General features: G+C 40.7%; 1 protein-coding gene across 1 annotated transcript; it reads left to right on the forward strand.

The window, feature by feature from the left end:
- Positions 1-34: 34 nt before the first annotated feature.
- LOC118939547 (N-fatty-acyl-amino acid synthase/hydrolase PM20D1.2) lies at positions 35-15,967 on the forward strand. The gene is made up of 13 exons (XM_036947100.2): positions 35-381; positions 499-585; positions 11,047-11,282; positions 12,019-12,105; positions 12,189-12,322; positions 12,507-12,626; positions 13,119-13,194; positions 13,350-13,411; positions 13,535-13,613; positions 13,889-13,960; positions 14,179-14,344; positions 14,509-14,608; positions 14,984-15,967. The coding sequence occupies exons 1-13, from the start codon at positions 162-164 to the stop codon at positions 15,111-15,113; spliced, it is 1,569 nt and encodes a 522-aa protein (XP_036802995.1). The 5' UTR covers positions 35-161; the 3' UTR covers positions 15,114-15,967.
- Positions 15,968-20,251: the final 4,284 nt, after the last annotated feature.

Raw genomic sequence — 20,251 nt, forward strand, 5'->3', positions numbered from 1 at the left:
GTGATGACCATACTCGAACTTTAACTCTTTCCATTTCAAATGTTAACTTAAAGGGTGGGTACCCTATTTCAAGCCCAGCACATGACGCTCTAACGATCATATATAAAAACGTCACGAGCAGCTGCATTAACACGCTGTGTGTGTACTGTCAAATAGTAAAAATGACTGACCGCAGTGGAAAATTTAATATTATGAAGTTAGTCAAAATTGTGTCTCTCAGCTTATTATTCGTTGTTATAGTATGTTTCGTTGCAGCCACTTTAAGGACTCTGACGTTTGACGTGAATTCAGGACTTCAACTTGCACACTGGGAAAAGACGAACAATATTGCGTCTGACATAAACCAGCACCAGCGAAAGGACCTTCTTGCTAATTTCAGAGGTGAGATCCGGCCTAACTTCATCAAACTGAGCAAATTTGACAGCCTATGTGGTGTGAATAATCGTTATAACATGCACACTAAATTTGGTCAACGCCACCGGCTTGTTTTGTATGCAGAGGCAATCCAGATTCCCACGGTGTCAACAGCGAAGACGCAGCTCAACATCACCGCACTGGGCGAGTTCGACAGCCTCCTGAGGAGAGGTAACTTTGTTTAGGTCCCGGGAGTATACGATGATCCATTCCATAGGCAGACGGTTAATGTAGGAAACATGTTTTCACTGAGCACACAGTTACCAAATTAGCATTTCGACACTGCTTTATGATACTCAAGCAGAAATGCATCCGTTTACTCCACTAGAAATGATATCACGTGAAAAAAATTGATGTTTGGCGCAGGTGCTATGAATTACTTTGATAAACTGTTAAATATTTGGACATTTTCATTTGTGTGTCGATGTTGTCTGTTTTTAAACGTTCATAAAAGCCTTTCAACGTGTGAGCTTACCCTGACTCAGTGGACCAGAGCGGTTGACTCTTCTGACCCCTTTTCACGCTCCGGAAAATACTGCCTTCACATTCGTCAATTTCAGGTGTTATCTTGTCCAATCATTAACGGTGTGTGTTTCAACTCCGAGTATACATGCTGACTGTCGCCTGGAAGTAGTTTTGTGGGGGGGGGGGGGGGAAAGCGCAGAAACCGCCTCAGAAGGTAAGCAACATTTACGTACCACTACAAAGATACGGTTAATGGGATAATGTTGCTTTCATGCTGACGCGATTGTAGATTTACTGCGAGGAGTTGGCTAACAAGCTGTTTGGCTAGATAGCTACAGCACCTAGCTAGCTAACATTTGTCTTTGCTTACTGTTGGGGAGGGTGGGGCGTTCTGTTTGGCTCGCAATGGTTAGCGGTTTTCTCCCCTCGCACCCTGTCTCTCTCGATTTGGTGAAACAAATCGTTTAATACATTCAAACCTCAGATTCTTAGTAGAGGTCAACCTTTTTCAACGCTGATACCGATTATTGGAGGACCAAAAAAAAGCCGATACCGATTATTTATTTATTTGTAATAATGACAATTACAACAATACTGAATGAACAGTTTTTTTTTTTTGACATTTTTATTTTACCCCTTTTTCTCCCCAATTTCGTGGTATCCAATTGTTAGTAGCTACTATCTTGTCTCATCGCTACAACTCCCGATACACAACCCAACCAAGCCTTTCTGCTTCTTAAAACCTCTTGAAGCTAGGAGGCACTATTTTTATTTTTGGAAAAATAACGTTCCCAAAGTAAACTGCCTATTTCTCAGGACCAGATGCTAGAATATGCATATAATTGACAACTTAGGATAGAAAACACTATAGTTTCCAAAACTGTAAAAATATTGTCTGTGTATAACAGAACTGATAATGCAGGTGAAATCCTGAGAAAAATCCAATCAGGAAGTGACTCTCTTATTTTGAAACCCTTGTCTTTCTATGCATCCCTATTGCCCATTGAAAGGGATATCAACCAGATTACTTTTTCTGTGGCTTCCCTAAGGTGTCTACAGCCTTTAGATGTAGTTTCAGGCCTTTATTTTGAAGAATGAGTGTAAATGTCCACATTGCGTAAGTGGTTTGTTGTTGGCTCTCAGTGTGATTTTTGCGCAACACAGAAAGGTAGCCATTTTTCCTCCCGGTCGTAGTGAAAAGCCATCTGTCCCGGTTGAGAGATTATCGAATAGATATTTGAAAAACACCTTAAGGTTTGATTATAAAAAAAACGTTTGCCATGTTTCTGTCGATATTATGGATCTAATTTGGAATTTTTGTCTGCGTTGTCGTGACCGCTATTTCCGGTGGAACAAAAGGAACATTTGCTGTCTAACTGGGAGTCTCGTGAGTGAAAACATCCGAAGCTCATCAAAGGTAAACGATTAATTTGATTGCTTTTCTGATTTTCGTGACCAAGCTTCCTGATGCGAAGTGTACATAATGCTATGCTATTGCTTTTGCTGTAAAGCATAATTTAAAAATCTGAGACGACAGGTGGATTAACAAAAGGCTAAGCTATGTTTCGCTATATTTCACTTGTGATTTCATGAATATTAATATTTTCTAGTAATATTGTTTGACTGTTGCGCTATGCTATTCAGCGTTGCTGATGACAAATATACCAGATCCGGGATGGGTAGTTCTAAGAGGTTTTAACACAGCGCGCATCCAACCCGGAAGCCAGCCACACCAATGTGTCGGAGGAAACACCGTGCACCTGGCAACCTTGGTTAGCGCGCACTGCGCCCGGCCCGCCACAGGAGTTGCTGGTGCGTGATGAGACAAGGATGTCCCTACCGGCCAAGCCCTGCCTAACCAGGACGACACTATGCCAATTGTGCGTCGCCCCACGGACCTCCCGGTCGCGGCCGGTTACGACAGAGCCTGGGCGTGAACCCAAAGTCTCTGGTGGCACAGCTGGCGCTGCAGTACAGCGCCCTTAACCACTGTGTTACCCGGTTAAAGGTCTGAACACTTATTTTAACTTAATAAAATACATCAATAAAATCCATTTAGCCTAAAATAATTAATGAAACATGTTCAATTTGATTTAAATAATGCAAGAACAAAGTGTTGGAGAAGAAAGTGCAATAAGTGCCATGTAAAAAAGCTAACATTTAATTTCCTTGCTCAGAACATGAGAACATATGAAAGCTGGTGGTTCCTTTTAATGAGTCTTCAATATTCCCAGGTGAGAAGTTTTAGGTTGTAGTTATTATAGGACTATCTCTCTCTACCATTTGTATTTCATATACCTTTGACTATTGGATGTTCTTATAGGCTCTTTAGTATTGCCAGTGTAACAGTATAGCTTCCGTCCCTCTCCTCGCCCCTACCTGGGCTCGAACCAGGAACACATCGACAACAGCCACCCTCGAAGCATCGTTACCCTTCACTCTACAAAAGCTGCGGCCCTTGCAGAGCAAGGGGAACAACTACTCCAAGTCTCAGAGCGAGTGACGTCACCGGTTGAAACACTATTAGTGCTCACCCCGCTAACTAGCTAGCCATTTCACATCGGTTACACCAGCCTAATCCCGGGAGTTGATAGGTTTGAAGTCATAAACAGCCCAATGCTTGAAGCATTGCGAAGAGCTGCTGGCGAAACGCACGCAAGTGCTTTTGAATGAATGCGTACGAGCCTGCTGCTGCAGGCTCAGTCAGACTGCTCTATCAAATATCAAATCATAGACTTAATTATAACATAACACACAGAAATATGAGCCCTTTGGTCATTAATATGGCCGACTCCGAAAACTGTCATTTCAAAAACAAAGCATTTATTCTTTCAGTGAAATACGGAGGGTGGCATCCCTAAGTCAAAACATTGCTGTTACATTGTACAACCTTCAATGTTATGTCATAATTATGTACAGTTCTGGCAAATTAATTACGGTCTTTGTTATGAATAAATGGACTTAACACAGTTCGCAACGAGCCAGGCGGCCCAAACTGCTGCAAATACCCTGACTGCATGCATCGAACTCAAGAGAAGTGACACAATTTTTCTAATTATTAGAAATTCATGTTAGCAGGCAATATTAACTAAATATGCAGGTTTAAAAATAAATACTTGTGTATGGATTTTAAAGAAAGGCATTGATATTACTGGTTAGGTTTGGTGCAACGACAGTGCTAAATCATCACCCGTTTGGCCCAGTAGGCTGTGATTCGATGAGAAATCAACAGGCACCGCATCGATTATATGCAACACAGGACATGCTAGATAAACTAGTAATATCATCAACCATGTGTAGTTAACTAGTGATTATGTGAAGATTGATTGTTTTTTTTATAATTTTAATGCTAGCTAGCCACTTACGTGAGGGCAGCAAGAAGCCAAGGTAACAGGTAGTCAGCCTGCCACGCAGGCTCCTCATGGAGTGCAATGTAAGGCAGGTGGTTAGAGCGTTGGACTAGTAACCGGAAGGTTGCAAAAATGAATCCCCGAGCTGACAAGGTAAAGATCTGTCGTTCTGTCCCTGAACAAGGCAGTTAACCCACCGTTCCTATGCCGTCATTGAAAATAAGAATGTGTTCTTAACTGACTTGCCTAGTTAAATAAAGGTGTAAAATAAATAATAATAAAATAAAAAATCGACCAAATCGTTGTCCAAAAATACAGATTTCCGATTGTTATGAAAACTTGAAATTGGCCCTAATTCTTAGTAACAATTTGATATGCAGCAAGTGAGACCACGGAGGTGGCAATTTCTGTTTTTAGCAAGTCTGCTATTAGTTAGAGGAACGTTGCTTGTCACCTGTTGAGGGAGAGAGGCCCTCCGCAAGGACTGCCAGTCAACTACATATTTGTATGAAATTAAAGATGCTCATTCTGTTTTGGTTTATTTGATATTAATAGGCCTGTATTCGTCCCATGTTTAACAGATATACAGTGCCTTGCGAAAGTATTCGGCCCCCTTGAACTTTGCGAACTTTTGCCACATTTCAGGCTTCAAACACAAAGATATAAAACTGTATTTTTTTGTGAAGAATCAACAACAAGTGGGACACAATCATGAAGTGGAACGACATTTATTGGATATTTCAAACTTTTTTAACAAATCAAAAACTGAAAAATTGGGCGTGCAAAATTATTCAGCCCCTTTACTTTCAGTGCAGCAAACTCTCTCCAGAAGTTCAGTGAGGATCTCTGAATGATCCAATGTTGACCTAAATGACTAATGATGATAAATACAATCCACCTGTGTGTAATCAAGTCTCCGTATAAATGCACCTGCACTGTGATAGTCTCAGAGGTCCGTTAAAAGCGCAGAGAGCATCATGAAGAACAAGGAACACACCAGGCAGGTTCGAGATACTGTTGTGAAGAAGTTTAAAGCCGGATTTGGATACAAAAAGATTTCCCAAGCTTTAAACATCCCAAGGAGCACTGTGCAAGCGATAATATTGAAATGGAAGGAGTATCAGACCACTGCAAATCTACCAAGACCTGGCCGTCCCTCAACTTTCAGCTCATACAAGGAGAAGACTGATCAGAGATGCAGCCAAGAGGCCCATGATCACTCTGGATGAACTGCAGAGATCTACAGTTGAGGTGGGAGACTGTCCATAGGACAACAATCAGTCGTATATTGCACAAATCTGGCCTTTATGGAAGAGTGGCAAGAAGAAAGCCATTTCTTAAAGATATCCATAAAAAGTGTTGTTTAAAGTTTGCCACAAGCCACCTGGGAGACACACCAAACATGTGGAAGAAGGTGCTCTGGTCAGATGAAACCAAAATTGAACTTTTTGGCAACAATGCAAAACGTTATGTTTGGCGTAAAAGCAACACAGCTGAACACACCATCCCCACTGTCAAACATGGTGGTGGCAGCATCATGGTTTGGGCCTGATTTTCTTCAGCAGGGACAGGGAAGATGGTTAAAATTGATGGGAAGATGGATGGAGCCAAATACAGGACCATTCTGGAAGAAAACCTGATGGAGTCTGCAAAAGACCTGAGACTGGGACGGAGATTTGTCTTCCAACAAGACAATGATCCAAAACATAAAGCAAAATCTACAATGGAATGGTTCAAAAATAAACATATCCAGGTGTTAGAATGGCCAAGTCAAAGTCCAGACCTGAATCCAATCGAGAATCTGTGGAAAGAGCTGAAAACTGCTGTTCACAAATGCTCTCCATCCAACCTCACTGAGCTCGAGCTGTTTTGCAAGGAGGAATGGGAAAAAATTTCAGTCTCTCGATGTGCAAAACTGATAGAGACATACCCCAAGCGACTTACAGCTGTAATCGCAGCAAAAGGTGGCGCTACAAATTATTAACTTAAGGGGGCTGAATAATTTTGCACGCCCAATTTTTCAGTTTTTGATTTGTTAAAAAAGTTTGAAATATCCAATAAATGTCATTCCACTACATGATTGTGTCCCACTTGTTGTTGATTCTTCACAAAAAAATACAGTTTTATATCTTTATGTTTGAAGCCTGAAATGTGGCAAAAGGTCGCAAAGTTCAAGGGGGCCGAATACTTTCGCAAGGCACTGTATTTCTCGTCAGGATGGCCTCTTCTGACCGATTAGTTTGAATAATGTAAGTACACAGTCTGTGAGGGTGGGACAGATGCAAGGTTTCCAATAGCCGGATTTTGGCCGTAAATAAATGAATAGAGATAAATACAATTTGGAACAGGTGAAAAATTCCCATTGAGAAATAATGATTTTTAGCCTATTCATTGATGGAACTAAAAGTTGATCTAAATACATTTGACTAGTCATGCTTAATGCTTATTGGTCTATGGGGTAATTTAGTGGAATTTAATTGGCGCTGCCGGACAGATGGTTGTATGAATTTGGGATCAATTCAGCAGCATACCAGCAGCATACCATGCTGGCTTGCTTCTGAAGCTAAGCAGGGTTGGTCCTGGTCAGTTCCTGGATGGGAGACCAGATGCTGCTGAAGGTGGTGTTGGAGGGCCAGTAGGAGGCACTCTTTCCTCTGGTCTAAAAAAAATAATATCCCAATGCCCCAGGGCAGTGATTGGGGACACTGCCCTTGTGTAGGGTGCCGTCTTTCGGATGGGACGTTAAACGGGTGTCCTGACTCTCTGAGGTCATTAAAGATCCCATGGCACTTATCGTAAGAGTAGGGGTGTTAACCCCCTGGCTAAATTCCCAATCTGGCCCTCATACCATCATGGTCACCTAATAATCCCCAGTTTTCAATTGGCACATTCATCACCCTCTCCCCTGTAACTATTCCCCAGGTCGTTGTTGCAAATGAGAACGTGCTCTCAGTCAACTTACCTGGTAAAATAATGGATAAATAAATGAATTTGGGATCTATTGTCCTATACATGTGCCAGTCTTTTTTGGCTATTTCTTTCTCGACAAGCTGACCAATAGAATAGGTCAACTTTTCTACTTTGGTGGATAGTAGATTGACATATGCTCGTAGGTGGTGCGTCCATAAGACTAAGTAAATCTAAATGAATTGCTAAAATTATTTAGCCTAATTAGCCTACTCCAGTTTATACAGAAATAAATAAAATAATTCAAAATATGTTACTAAAGCATGATTTGGCCACAGAGGAACATTTAGATTCCCCAAGCCTTAAAAGAAAAAACAAGTTGTGGATTGTTTTAAATGGCATAGCCTACAGTTGGAAGCAAAGGCAGTGCGTGCAATTTGGGCAGCGTGCGCAGCAAATTCCGTAGATGATTATTGAGTTGCTACTGTCTGTGGAAAGTAGAGGGGGCCCAGCCAGGCATATCACAATATTTCGAAATATAATTGCGTGAAAACGTAGTTTGGAAAGCAAATGGTATTGCTGTAAAGAAGACAAAGACTCAAATCAGTATTTTTGTTGTATAAATCCTCAACTTAATTGAGCTAACAACCATAGGCTATAGGCCTATCTTATTGGCACCAGCGGAGAGCATCGGCCGTATCCCCAGTGCTATTCACTTTATCATTGTTGGGTCAGTGCAACTTAAGTTTGTTTTTGGACAATTTCCTCCTCCAGTTTAGACGACAACGTCGATACGCGTCAATGCATCCTTGGCTTGCATTTTCTGCTAAGACTAATTACCATAATCTAAATGTGATTTATTTCATTCACAGCACTGTGGATGAACTCTCTAATCAGGTTACGCACCAAATGCATATTGGTCTGCAAAATTTCTCAAATGTCTGTTAAGGTCAAATGTCCGGAGCCACATTTTCATAAAGGAAACCCTGGACAGATGTCAAGGTAATGTGTGAGCCCATGATCATTATGCTCAGAGCTTAAACTCTCATGACAGTCTACATTTTAACCATCAAATGTAATATTTTTTTCTTTAGTTTATTTCTTTTATTTCTTTATTTTTTGTTCTGTTTGTCTTTCTTCCGTGCACACAGTTTATTGGTTGACTTTTTTTTTTTTTTTTGCATGTTCACTATGAACTGAGGAACTTAAGATATGCACCTAGTGTAATGACATCTGCCTGTATGGAATATTTTCTTTGCTGCTAATAAATTGGCCAATAATCTGTTTGGAAAATGGTTTGTTGTGCACACATGTATGAACACTTACAATCTCACCTTTAACTAGAGTAGCTCAGGAAGGTTAGCTGCCACCAAACACAAATATTTTCTCAGGTAATCTAGTCTGAAGCAGTTTGTTAGATCAGTTTCTCTAGCTCAGGTTTTAGAGCGGAGTGTGCAGGGAAAAAAATGAATGTCTAGTCAAATTACATACAGTGGGGAGAACAAGTATTTGAAACACTGCCGATTTGGCAGGTTTTCCTACTTACAAAGCATGTAGAGGTCTGTAATTTTTATCATAGGTACACTTCAACTGTGAGAGATTGAATCTAAAACAAAATCCAGAAAATCACATTGTATGATTTTTAAGTAATTAATTTGAATTGTACCTATGACAAAAAAAATTACAGACCTCTACATGCTGTGTAAGTAGGCAAACTTGCAAAATCGGCAGTTTATCAAATACTTGTTCTCCCCACTGTAAGTGTTGCTGTTTTTATAAGCACACTAAAACCCTAAAAGTATTACTTCTGGTTAGTTCAGTAGCATGTGTGATTAAATGCATTAGTCGGTTAAAATAAATAACTCAGTTGGGAAAATGCTAGTTTATCAGATTTATTGTGAACAACCAAGTTATGCACATATTTCAACAGCTAATTTGTAACATTTTGGTGCAATTTTTGGCAAAGGCTTTGCCATTGACCTGTGCATTATCTCCTGTGACCTTTTTGACCCACAATTTAGGCACAAATTGGAATATCTCAGCAATGGTAAGGCTTACAGACATTAAAACCCAAGTGTGCAGTGCTTCTGGGATTATGTTGTATCATTTCAGCTCTAAAAGCAATGTTCATTTTACCCCCCTAACACTCGGGATTGTGAAAAGTAATTATATATACAGTACCAGTCAAAAGTTTGGGCACCTACTCATTCAAGGGTTTTTATTTGACTATTTTCTATATTGTGAAGACATCAAAACTATGAAATAACACATGGAATCATGTAGTAACCAAAACATTGTTAAACAAATACATTTTATATTTGAGATTCTTCAAAGTAGCCACCCTTTGCCTTGATGACAGCTTTGCACACGCTTGGCAACCACTCAACCAGTTTCACCTGGAATGCTTTTCCATCAGTCTTGAAGGAGTGCTGAAACCTTGTTGGATGCTTTTCCTTCACTATGCAGTCCAACTCATCCCAAACCATCTCAATTGGGTTGTCAGGTGATTGTGGAGGCCAGGTCATCTGATGCAGCACTCCATCACTCTCCTTGGTCAAATAGCCCTTGCACAGCCTGGAGGTGTGTTGGGTCATTGTCCTGTTGAAAAACAAAGCGCAAACCAGCTGGGATGGCGTATCGCTGCAGAATGCTGTGGGAGTCATGCTTGTTAAGTGTGCCTTGCATTCTAAATAAAGCACCATCACACCACCACCTCCATGCTTCACGGTGTCAACCACACATGCAGAGATAATCCGTTCACCTACTCTACGTCTCGCAAAGACATGGCGGTTGGAACCAAAAATCTCAAATTTGGACTCCAGACATATTTTCACTGGTCTAATGAACATGGCTCTTGTTTCTTGGCCCAAGCAAGTCTCTTCTTCTTATTGGTGTCCTTTTAGTAGTGATTTTTTTGCAGCAATTTGACCATGAAGGCCTGATTCACAGGCTCATCTGAACTGTTGAGATGTTTCTTGAACTCTGTGAAGCATTTATTTGGGCTGCAATTTCTGAGGCTGGTAACTCTAATGAACTTATCCTCTGCAGCAGAGGTAACTCTGGGTCTTCCTTTATGTCTTCAACTGTGAAGCATTTATTTGGGCTGCACTTTCTGAGGCTGGTGTGGAGAGGCAGTTTCATCATAGCCCTTGATGGTTTTTGTGACTGCACTTGAGGACTTTTAAAGTCTTTGACTTTTTCTGGATTGATTGACCTCGTTTCTCTTTGCTTTCTTGAGTTGTTCTTGCCATAAAATGGACTTGGTCTTTTACCAAATAGGGTTATTTTCTGTATGCCACCCCTACCTTGTCACAACACAACTGATTGGCTCAAATGCATTAAGAAGGAAAATAAATTCCACAAATTAACTTTTAACAAGGCACACCTGTTAATTGAAATGCATTCCAGTTGAAGCTGGTTGAGAGAATGCCAAGAGTGTGCAAAGCTGTTGTCAAGGAAAGGGTGGCTACTTCAAAACAATGAAATGACACATGGAATCATATAGTAACCAAAAAAGTGTTAAACTAAAAATATATATATATATATTTTAAAAGTGAACCAGGCACAGCTTCTTTCTTGAGCTCCGACCTGAAGATCATTGATGTCATGATTTGACCTCGTTGTCTTGAAAGCACCATAAAACTCATGGTGCTCATCGCCAGCTCATAACTGTGAAGTTGGATTCAGTGCTCTCGTCTGCATTAAAACCCAAATGTTGATCCATGTTGAACTTCATAGCCCCACATTAAAAGTAAGCAATGGTGAGTTGAGAAGACTGCCGTAGCTCCAAATAAAAAAGTTACCATTGGCTGTTAATTACATAATTGTTATTTTCACATGGTTGGGGTCGTGGGCCAAAAGAGTTTGGGAACCACTGCCCTACACTAAACACATGTTTTCCCTCTTCCAGTTTTCCCTACAGTTTTCTCTTCCCACCTGGTCCAGCATGAGGTTGTGGCCAACTACAGCCACCTGTTCTGGGTGCCTGGCTCTGACCTGGCCCTGGTCCCCTACATGCTGCTGGCCCACATAGATGTGGTGCCTGCTGATGAGAATGATGGATGGGAGGTCCCACCATTCTCTGCAAAGGAGATAGATGGATTCATCTATGGTAGAGGGACCATCGATAACAAGCAGTCCGTCATGGTGAGTGTTGACCGTAGGTAGAGGTTTATGGGACTTCCCAAGGCACTCTGGTCAATTTTGGGAACTCAGTTGGGGTCTCAATTGACTGTTGCGAGTTAGAGGTAGTAGAATACACATGGTGCAATTTTTAAATTTTGTTGTGCATCATCAGTTTCTCTTTTTATGTGAGTCACTGATAGTCAGTCAATTAGCCCATGTCAGCTACATTATTTTAGATAGCTGGCTGCAAAACTAATTTAGCAAAACTAATTTAGCAATCTAAACTTGTTGTCATGGTCAAATTACCTGCTGGGGGGGGATGACCTGCTGGGGGGGGCCCTCCCATTGATTTTGTTAGTCAGTCTCACTCAGATATATTAAACTGCAAACATTTCTCCACTCTACGGCAAAATGGGTAGAATTGCATGAAATTAGCTGTAAAACAGCTGCGACAACAAAAAATCCAACCCATGGAAAAATGTGTAGAATTGCATGAAATTAGTAATAAAATGGCAAAATCTGTAATTGGAGTAAACTTGCTTAAAACGGCAACATTTTCTCTACACCCTGTGGCAAAATGTGAAGAATTCACTGAAATGAACTCTAAAAAGTACAAATTCTCTGTGCTGACGAGCGGGGACACCCATCCCTGATTTAAGCCAAGGGCCTGATTTAACAATGTGTTTACTGTTTTTCGTCATCCAATGATACGATTTCATATTGTCAGAATTTAAACAGACTATTTTTTTCACTGTAGGGAATCCTCCAGGCGCTGGAGTACCTGTTGATAAGAGGTTATTCTCCGCAAAGGGGATTCTTCATTGGTCTGGGTCATGATGAAGAGGTTTGTGAAGTTAGTAGAGGTATTTTATTTCAGAAACCGAAAGGGACAGAATTCAGAAGCATGATCTTCTCTTTGTACTGTAGGTGGGTGGCTTGCAGGGGGCCATGAACATAGTGAGGGTGCTGAAGAAGAAAGGGGTACAGCTGGCGTTCATACTGGATGAGGGTCTGGCTGTGCTGGATGGAGTCATCAGTGGTCTGCAGGGGCCTGCTGCTCTGTAAGCATTACTTCATTAACTCTTGTCTCGTATGTTAGGCTCTATATCACTTTGTGACACTCTGCTGATGTAAAAAGGCCTTTATAAATGCATTTAATTAAGTGCTACTTATAAGGTTTACGTCATAGGTTGCACTCACTGTTTATTAAAAGTGTGTGGGCCTGCCTGTGTGTATATGTGTCAGGATTGGGATCAGTGAGAAGGGACAAGCCACGGTGAAACTGAGTGTCTTCAAGGCCCCGGGTCACTCCTCCATGCCTCCCAGAGAGAGCAGCATCGGCATCCTGGCTGGAGCTGTCAAAAGGTGAAAGGGGATTTGGGAATCACACTCATCACGGACTAGATGGGTCTTCTATGTATAGCCAATGCTTAACACCTACAGATACAGTTCAATGAAGGGGAATTCCACTTTTCTTGCTTGGTCAGCCATGAACATTATAGAGCCTGAGACAAATATTTTATAAGGCCCAAGGTTCAGGTTTTATTGTCACGCACATAAGTGTAGTGAAATGCCTTGCTTGCAAGCGCTATCCCAACAATGTAATAATCAATATCCATAGTACTATGATGTAAAGTAGTACAAAAACGCACAAGAAATAGAAATAAGAAGAACATGAGAAAGTAAGTAAGTTGTATACACCTCTCAGTTGAGTATGAGTGAACTCCTTAAAGGGAGGACATTTCTTAATCGGCTAGTTATACATTGTTTTAGGTCTGCATCATAGAGTATATTGTGTCATGTGATGTTGTGAACCTAAGCCCACATTCTCTAAGCACACGTGATCTGTTTTGTCAGGTTGGAGGACAACCCTATGCCCATATTGTTTGGTGAAGGCCCTGAGCGCAGGACCTTTGAACACTTAGCTCACAGGGTAATGCTGTGTTTCTAACCTCTGTCCTACATTGGCTTCAATTATCCTATGGGATGTTCTGCGATATAGAGTGTAGTGTTTAGTACTAGTCTTAACATCATTTTAAAATAAGTACACAGCTTTTTAAATCACTTTGAAATGTCTTTGTCTTACAGTTTGGACTCCCAATTAAGTTTGTCATGTCAAATATGTGGCTGTTCTCTCCACTTATTGGCAGGTAATTTCCCTCACTGAATTTCTCTGGTTTGTTCCACCTTGATTATTTCAATTAAATTTGAAATAATTGCAGATTATACTTGATTGAGTTATAAAACCTAAATAACATGTATTTATGTTACAGAGTAATGGAAAGAAGTCCTGACACAAATGCTTTTTTGAGAACCACAACTGCAGTCACCATGTTCAACTCAGGTGTTAAGGTACAATATCTTGTTATAATAAATGAGTTATAGTGCATGAAGGTGTTTTGTTCAAGTGATGCTCCTGAGGTTTTCTATAGTTTCAGCAGTTGTTTGTCTCGAAAGCACTTTCAATACGGGGTCTTTGAAATTGTTGTAATATGTCATACATTTCATGTGATATGTTCTTTAAAAGAATGTTGTATATGTTCAGCATTCCAATTGTTTTATGTTATATAGTCTTGGGCTGCATCTATTAAGCAAATACAATACTTGGATGTTTCTATTCTTCATAGGTGAATGTTCTTCCCTCCCTTGCTGAGGCCTATGTGAATCTGCGGATACATCCAGCACAGACTGTAGAAGAGGTATAAAATGCTAATCCCCACATCTACATATATGGTTCAACAGCATGCTATATTCAAAATTCATGTTCTATTATACTGTAAAGCTAAAATCATAGGTCCATCTCACAAAATCGACACTGAATTTATAAACTATTTAGTCATGCTGGCAACTTTGATGTACAGTTCAAGGAAACTCTCCCCAGTTTTCAAAATGTATAGTGTTTGTGTCTTCCTGTCAGGTTCTAGAGTTCATCCAATCCACAGTGGGAGATGAGAGAGTGAAGATGGAGCTGGTGAATGGTTTTGACCCACTGCCTGTCAGTTCGTATGATGAAACATCCTTTGGGTTCCAGACCATCAAGAAGACCCTGCTGGACCAGTTCCCACAAGTTACTGTTGCGCCTGGTAAGAAACGGAATAGAAGAGGGAGTGGTATTTGTTTGATTTGCCCACTGTGATGTTGGGGAAAGGGGGGGGATCCTGTTTTTGGTATGATTTTTTTAGGTAACATGTTCACATTTTTATGACATAGTATTCAGCATACAAATCTATCATATTCCAACGTGCAGGTGTCTGCATCGGGAACACAGACAGCCGTCACTACACTGACCTGGCCAAGGACATCTATCGCTTTGCACCTACCTGGATCAGACCAGGGGACACCCAGAGGTACGACTCATTGTAGCTGGAGCACTGGATATTCTGTAGAGAAGAGCTCTCTTTATCAGGTGTTGAATGTAGTCATAGTAACTGGATACGTACTGTACAACATACTGTATCTTTCAATGGCCTGTTGGGGTTGAGGAGATTGTTCTAGCACTTCCCTTTTGTTGAACGGGAGACTAAAACTCCAGTCTTATGATCTAGCCATGTGACACGGTTGAACCATATAATGTATGTCAGCCCTACATGCACAGCGTCTTGACAAGGAAGGTTTAACAATGCCCTCTGTTTGCATTGAACAAACAAGATAAAGTCTCACCTTACTAACACTGTAGTTTGCTTGCTATCGTTCCACTATTTATGCATTCTCTACATTTCCAGGTTCCATGGTATTAACGAGAGGATTTCTAAGAAGAACTATGAGGAACTGGTGGTCTTTTATTTCAATCTGATCCAGAACTGTGACATCAAGGAGCTCCCTTCTCCCCACAGTGCTGGCCATGAGCTCTAAAGCAGTAGGGTATTTGGGGGCCACGATTACATTCATAATCTAGATAAAAATGAGTTTGTGTCAGATTCTATTTACCCCTTCAGGTTGGGTCCCTCCTTTATTTTGGATGAAGTACAGACATCTCTTGGTGATGCTAATATATATATATATATTAATAATGATAAACAACAAACTACCAATGCTATAGTTTGAATGAAGACAGTCTGATTTGTATTATCAGTGAGTACATCAATTCAATGTTACTCAGACATCAAAAGGGGGCAGGCTCTCACGAGGAACAGACATGTAACATGGAGATTTTGATCTCTGTGTTGTAAAAAAACAAAACACTGGTGACGGTATTGCATAAGAGAGATGGAGTTTGATTTTTATTATGGCCATAAAGTTAATGGGTATAGAAAATCTATGTAATATGTTACTATTTTGTTATTGGTCATTGATGTGAAACTTGAATTGGAAATCATTGTGATGGGTGAAGTGTATTCAGCGTGCATGTGAGAGCTACTGGACAAATTTCCTCCCTGTGGAATGGTTTCTAAACAAATATAAAGATATTATATAAATCATTTATTTTCAATGCACATTAATGGTATGAAACTTGAAATTGCTATATTTTGACTAAGCGTGATATCTTACTTGCTGATTTCTATGAGTTACTTTAGGTTTTTTGTGTGAATATTTAATACAGGTTAATTGAGGTGCAATACTTGATTTATCTGTTTGAGAACTGAAATTCAAAAACATGTCTTGAAATACTGCTGCCCGGTGTGCGAGGTACTGGGCCAATAAAGCTGAAGATATCATTGATGTGGGTGAGTGGTGAACATAATGGTTAATAAACATGATGCACTGTGGTGATGGCCATCTTTGTTTCCAGTTGATGTGTCCAAATTGTTACAATGTACAGTCAGACATTATTTTAGAAGTGTTCAGACAGTAGGTCTAATGTCATTCCAAACCATTAACAAGGAGCTTTACAATAGTTTTTTTCAGCTATACCAAGGTTGTCAAAGTGTTTGTTCCTTGGGTTTTTGGGTTTTCCTTTCAATTAAGACCTAGACAACCAGTTGAGGGCAGTGTTGCCAAATTAGCGACTTTATTGCTATATTTAGCGAGTATTCAGACCCCTCTAGCGACACATTTTCAAAAAAGACTATTTCTGGTGTTTATTGGAGACTTTTGAAGACTGATGTGAAAGCACGTATCGTTCTTACTCTTCTTAACGAGCAGCGGGTGTTGCCGTGGGCCCCACCACCAAAGCACTCACAGGCTGCCCAGTCCTCGCACAGCTGTCCCTCCCAGCTGCAGTCAGAGCAGGAGATGTTCACCCCTCCGCGTCCAGACTGCAAATGAATCGCGCATGTGGGAAACCGCCGCTGGCTGATCCCGCACTGGCTTACATTCAGGGCAGGATGTAAATGTAAAATGTTCTTTATCTAAAATAAATCACTGCATTTGACTCACACAGCCTCAGTCACTTACTCACCTTGTCCACTGTGTGTGTGCCTCTGTGACATAAGCTAAACATCTAGTTGGTTAGCTCATCATGTCTAACCTGTACACTCAAAAATACAGAAAGGAGTGGGAATCAAACCCTGAATTCAAAGGTTGGTTGAAGTCGTTTATTGGAGATGATACACGGGCATTGTAAGGCTGATTTCTACACCAAACTTAGTGATGTAAAAAAAAACAAAAAAACATGACAACTCAAAAACATACTCAAAAGGCAAAGCCTTGTAACAGTTCCACCCAAAACAAGCTGCCATTTATGGTTAACAAATTTTACTAGGTGTGGAGGGGGGTCTGGAAAAAACTAACAATTAACCTGAATTGGGCCAGACTAGTTACCATAATTTTCTCGCATTGCCATTGACAGTTTTTTCTATTGTCTCTTTTTGGTCCATTTAGATTGTTAATGTAGATATTTATACAAAAACAATTATGGTTAAAAATGTTCATGTTTTACTGTGACTTGTTGTAGGCTCCTAAGTGGACCATAAGGTTAAAAACCAAACCAAATGAAGAAGAAAAAAAAAATGTACATTAAAAATTAAATGAAAAATAAGTAACTCCGCCAGTGTCTCTTTTGGGTCACTTTTGCCGGTCCCAAGCCCGGATAAAGGAGGTGGTTTGGAATTGTGACATAAAAAAAACCAAGAATCAACAGAAGTTCATTTGTAGTTCTAAACATATTTATGGTGTTTTGTTACTCACTTTTTGTCTCTCCCACAACGGTATTCCTCTCTTCTACAGCGTCCATCACAATGACATGCACATGGCCAATTATGCAAATTAGGTGATGGCGTCATTTAGTGACTTCTAGCGACTTTTAGGACAGCCAATAGCTACTTTCCTTACTGAGTAGTTGGCAACACTGGGTGAGGGGAGTTCTTTACTAATTAGTGACCTTTTTCGCATAATTTCCGGTCACAACTTGTAGACTTGTTTACGTGCTGCTGTGCGGTTTGTTGCTAACCTTACTTTGCTACCTGCCAACTTTACGGTTTTTACTTTTTAATTACCGTTTTATATTTTTATTTTTTCCCTTGCTCAACTTTTTTCATTCAACTTTTTCAACCAGGACGCTTTATCTGGACGTGATTTGTCAGGACCTCCACCAGCCGACGCAAAGTAGTAACATTAACATTATGCCTTCTAATTGCAGTCGTTGTACTCATAATATATAGGAGAACAATCGCCTTATGGCGAGGATAGCCCTGCTGCAAGCCCAGCTTCAGACAAAATCGTTAGGCAAGGGTAATTTAGGTGTAGGAAAGGATGAAACAGCGTCTGTGCCACCAATATGTAGTTAGTATAAATCCCCTGGCACAGTCCCCACTGCCGGACAATTTTCTCATGGTGTCTGGAAAGAAATGCTGTAGGAATGCTCAACTGGTATCGCTCATTCAACCGACAGAAACTTTCAACCTGTTCTCTCCATTAAGCAGCGAGTTAGAGTCCGTGTCTCTCTGGTCTCTCCTCCCGTTACTGGGTCTGAGACGCTGAAGCCTCCCACCATTAGTTCTGACAAATTGAAAACCCTAGTCATTGGCAACTCCATTATCCGCAGTATTAGACTTTAAATGAATCATCCAGCGATCATACACTGTTTTCCAGGGGGAGGGCTACCAACGTTAAAGCTAATCTGAAGATGGTGCAGGCTAAGGCTGAAACTGGCGAGTGTAAAGTATAGGGATATTGTTATCCACGTCGGCACCAAAAATGTTAGGATGAATTAGTCACCAAGAGCAACATAGCTTCAGCGTGTAAATCAGCTAGAAAGATGTTGGCATCGAGTAATTGTCTTTGGCCCCTTCCAGATAGGGGGAGTGATGAGCTCTACAGCAGAGTCTCACAACTCAATCGTTGGTTGAAAACTGTTTTCTGCACCTTGCAAAATATAGAATTTGTAGATTAACAGGACCAAGCCTGGCCTGCTGAGGAGTGACGGACTCCATCCTAGCTGGAGGGATGCTCTCATCTTGCGTAATACCCTAGATGCAGTCGCACCCCTAAAAACCAAGAACATTTGTCATAAGAAACTAGCTCCCTGGTATACAGAAAATACCTGAGCCCTGAAGCAAGCTTCCAGAAAATTGGAACGAAAATGGCGCTACACCAAGCAGGAACTCTTCCGACTTGCTTGGAAAGACAGTACCATGCAGTATCGAAGAGCCCTCACTGCTGCTCGATCATCCTATTTTTCCAACGTAATTGAGGAAGAAGGAGGAAGAAGAAGAATCCAACATTGATTACTGACACTCGCAAAGCTAACTAAAAAGAAGCATTCCCCAAGAGAGGATGGCTTTCACTTCAGCAGTGATAAATTCATGAACTTCTTTGAAGAAAAGATCATGATCATTAGATCATACAGGCTCCTCTTTAAATCTGTGTATTTCTCCAAAGCTCAATTGTCCTGAGTCTGTACAACACTGCCAGGACCTAGGGTCAAGAGACACTCAAGTTTTTTAATACTATATCTCTTGACACATTGATGAAAATAGTCATGATCTCTAAACCTTCAAGCTGCATACTGGACCCTATTCCAACTAAACTACTGAAAGAGCTGCTTCCTGTGCTTGGCCCTCCTATGTTGAACAAAATAAACGGCTCCCTATCCACCGGATGTGTACCAAACTCACTAAAAGTGGCAGTAATAAAGCCTCTCTTGAAAAAGCCGAACCTTGACCCAGAAAATATAAAAAACTATCGGCCTATATCAAAACTCCCATTTCTCTCTCAAAAAAATTGAAAAGCTGTTGCGCAGCAACTCACTGCCTTCCTGAAGACAAACAATGTATACAAAACGCTTCAGTCTGGTTTTAGACCCCATCATAGCACTGAGACTGCACTTGTGAAGGTGGTAAATGACCTTTTAATGGCGTCAGACCGAGGCTCTGCATCTTGCCTCGTGCTCCTAGACCTTAGTGCTGCTTTCGATACCATTGATCACCACATTCTTTTGGAGAGATTGGAAACCCAAATTGTTCTACACGGACAAGTTCTGGCCTGGTTTAGATCTTATCTGTCGGAAAGATATCAGTCTGTCTCTGTAGATGGTTTGTCCTCTGACAAATCAACTGTACATTTTGGTGTTCCTCAAGGCTCCGTTTTAGGACCACTATTGTTTTCACTATATATTTTACCTCTTGGTGATGTCATTCAGAAACGAAATGTTAACGTTCACTGCTATCGGATGACACACAGCTGTGCATTTCGATGAAACATGGTGAAGCCCCAAAATTGCCCTCCCTGGAAGCCTGTGTTTCAGATGAAAGAAAGTGGATGGCGGCAAATGTTTTATTCTTAAACTCGGATAAAACAGAGATGCTAGTTCTATGTCCCAAGAAACAAAGAGATCTACTGTTAAATCTGACAACGAATCTTGATGGTTGTACAGTCGTCTCAAATAAAACTGTGAAGGACCTTGGCGTTACTCTGGACCCTGATCTCTCTTTTGACGAACATATCAAGACTGTTTCAAGGACAGCTTTTTTCCATCTACGTAACATTGCAAAAATCAAACTTTCTGTCCAAAAATGATGCAGAAAAATGTATCCATGCTTTTTTCACTTCTAGGTTAGACTACTCTAATGCTCTACTTTCCGGTTATCCGGATAAAGCACTAAATAAACTTC

This window comes from Oncorhynchus mykiss, chromosome 16 (assembly GCF_057628025.1).
Source record: "Oncorhynchus mykiss isolate SJ-2025 chromosome 16, ASM5762802v1, whole genome shotgun sequence".
Lineage (NCBI taxonomy): Eukaryota > Metazoa > Chordata > Actinopteri > Salmoniformes > Salmonidae > Oncorhynchus > Oncorhynchus mykiss.

What these genes read in the sequence shown, in the direction of transcription:
- LOC118939547 (XM_036947100.2), top strand. Translation starts at nt 162, where the DNA reads ATGACTGACCGCAGTGGAAAATTTAATATTATGAAGTTAGTCAAAATT. An exon ending in ATAACAAGCAGTCCGTCATG is followed by an intron (nt 11,283 to 12,018) that starts GTGAGTGTTGAC and finishes TTTTCACTGTAG; the next exon opens with GGAATCCTCCAGGCGCTGGA. An exon ending in CAGCACAGACTGTAGAAGAG is followed by an intron (nt 13,961 to 14,178) that starts GTATAAAATGCT and finishes TCTTCCTGTCAG; the next exon opens with GTTCTAGAGTTCATCCAATC.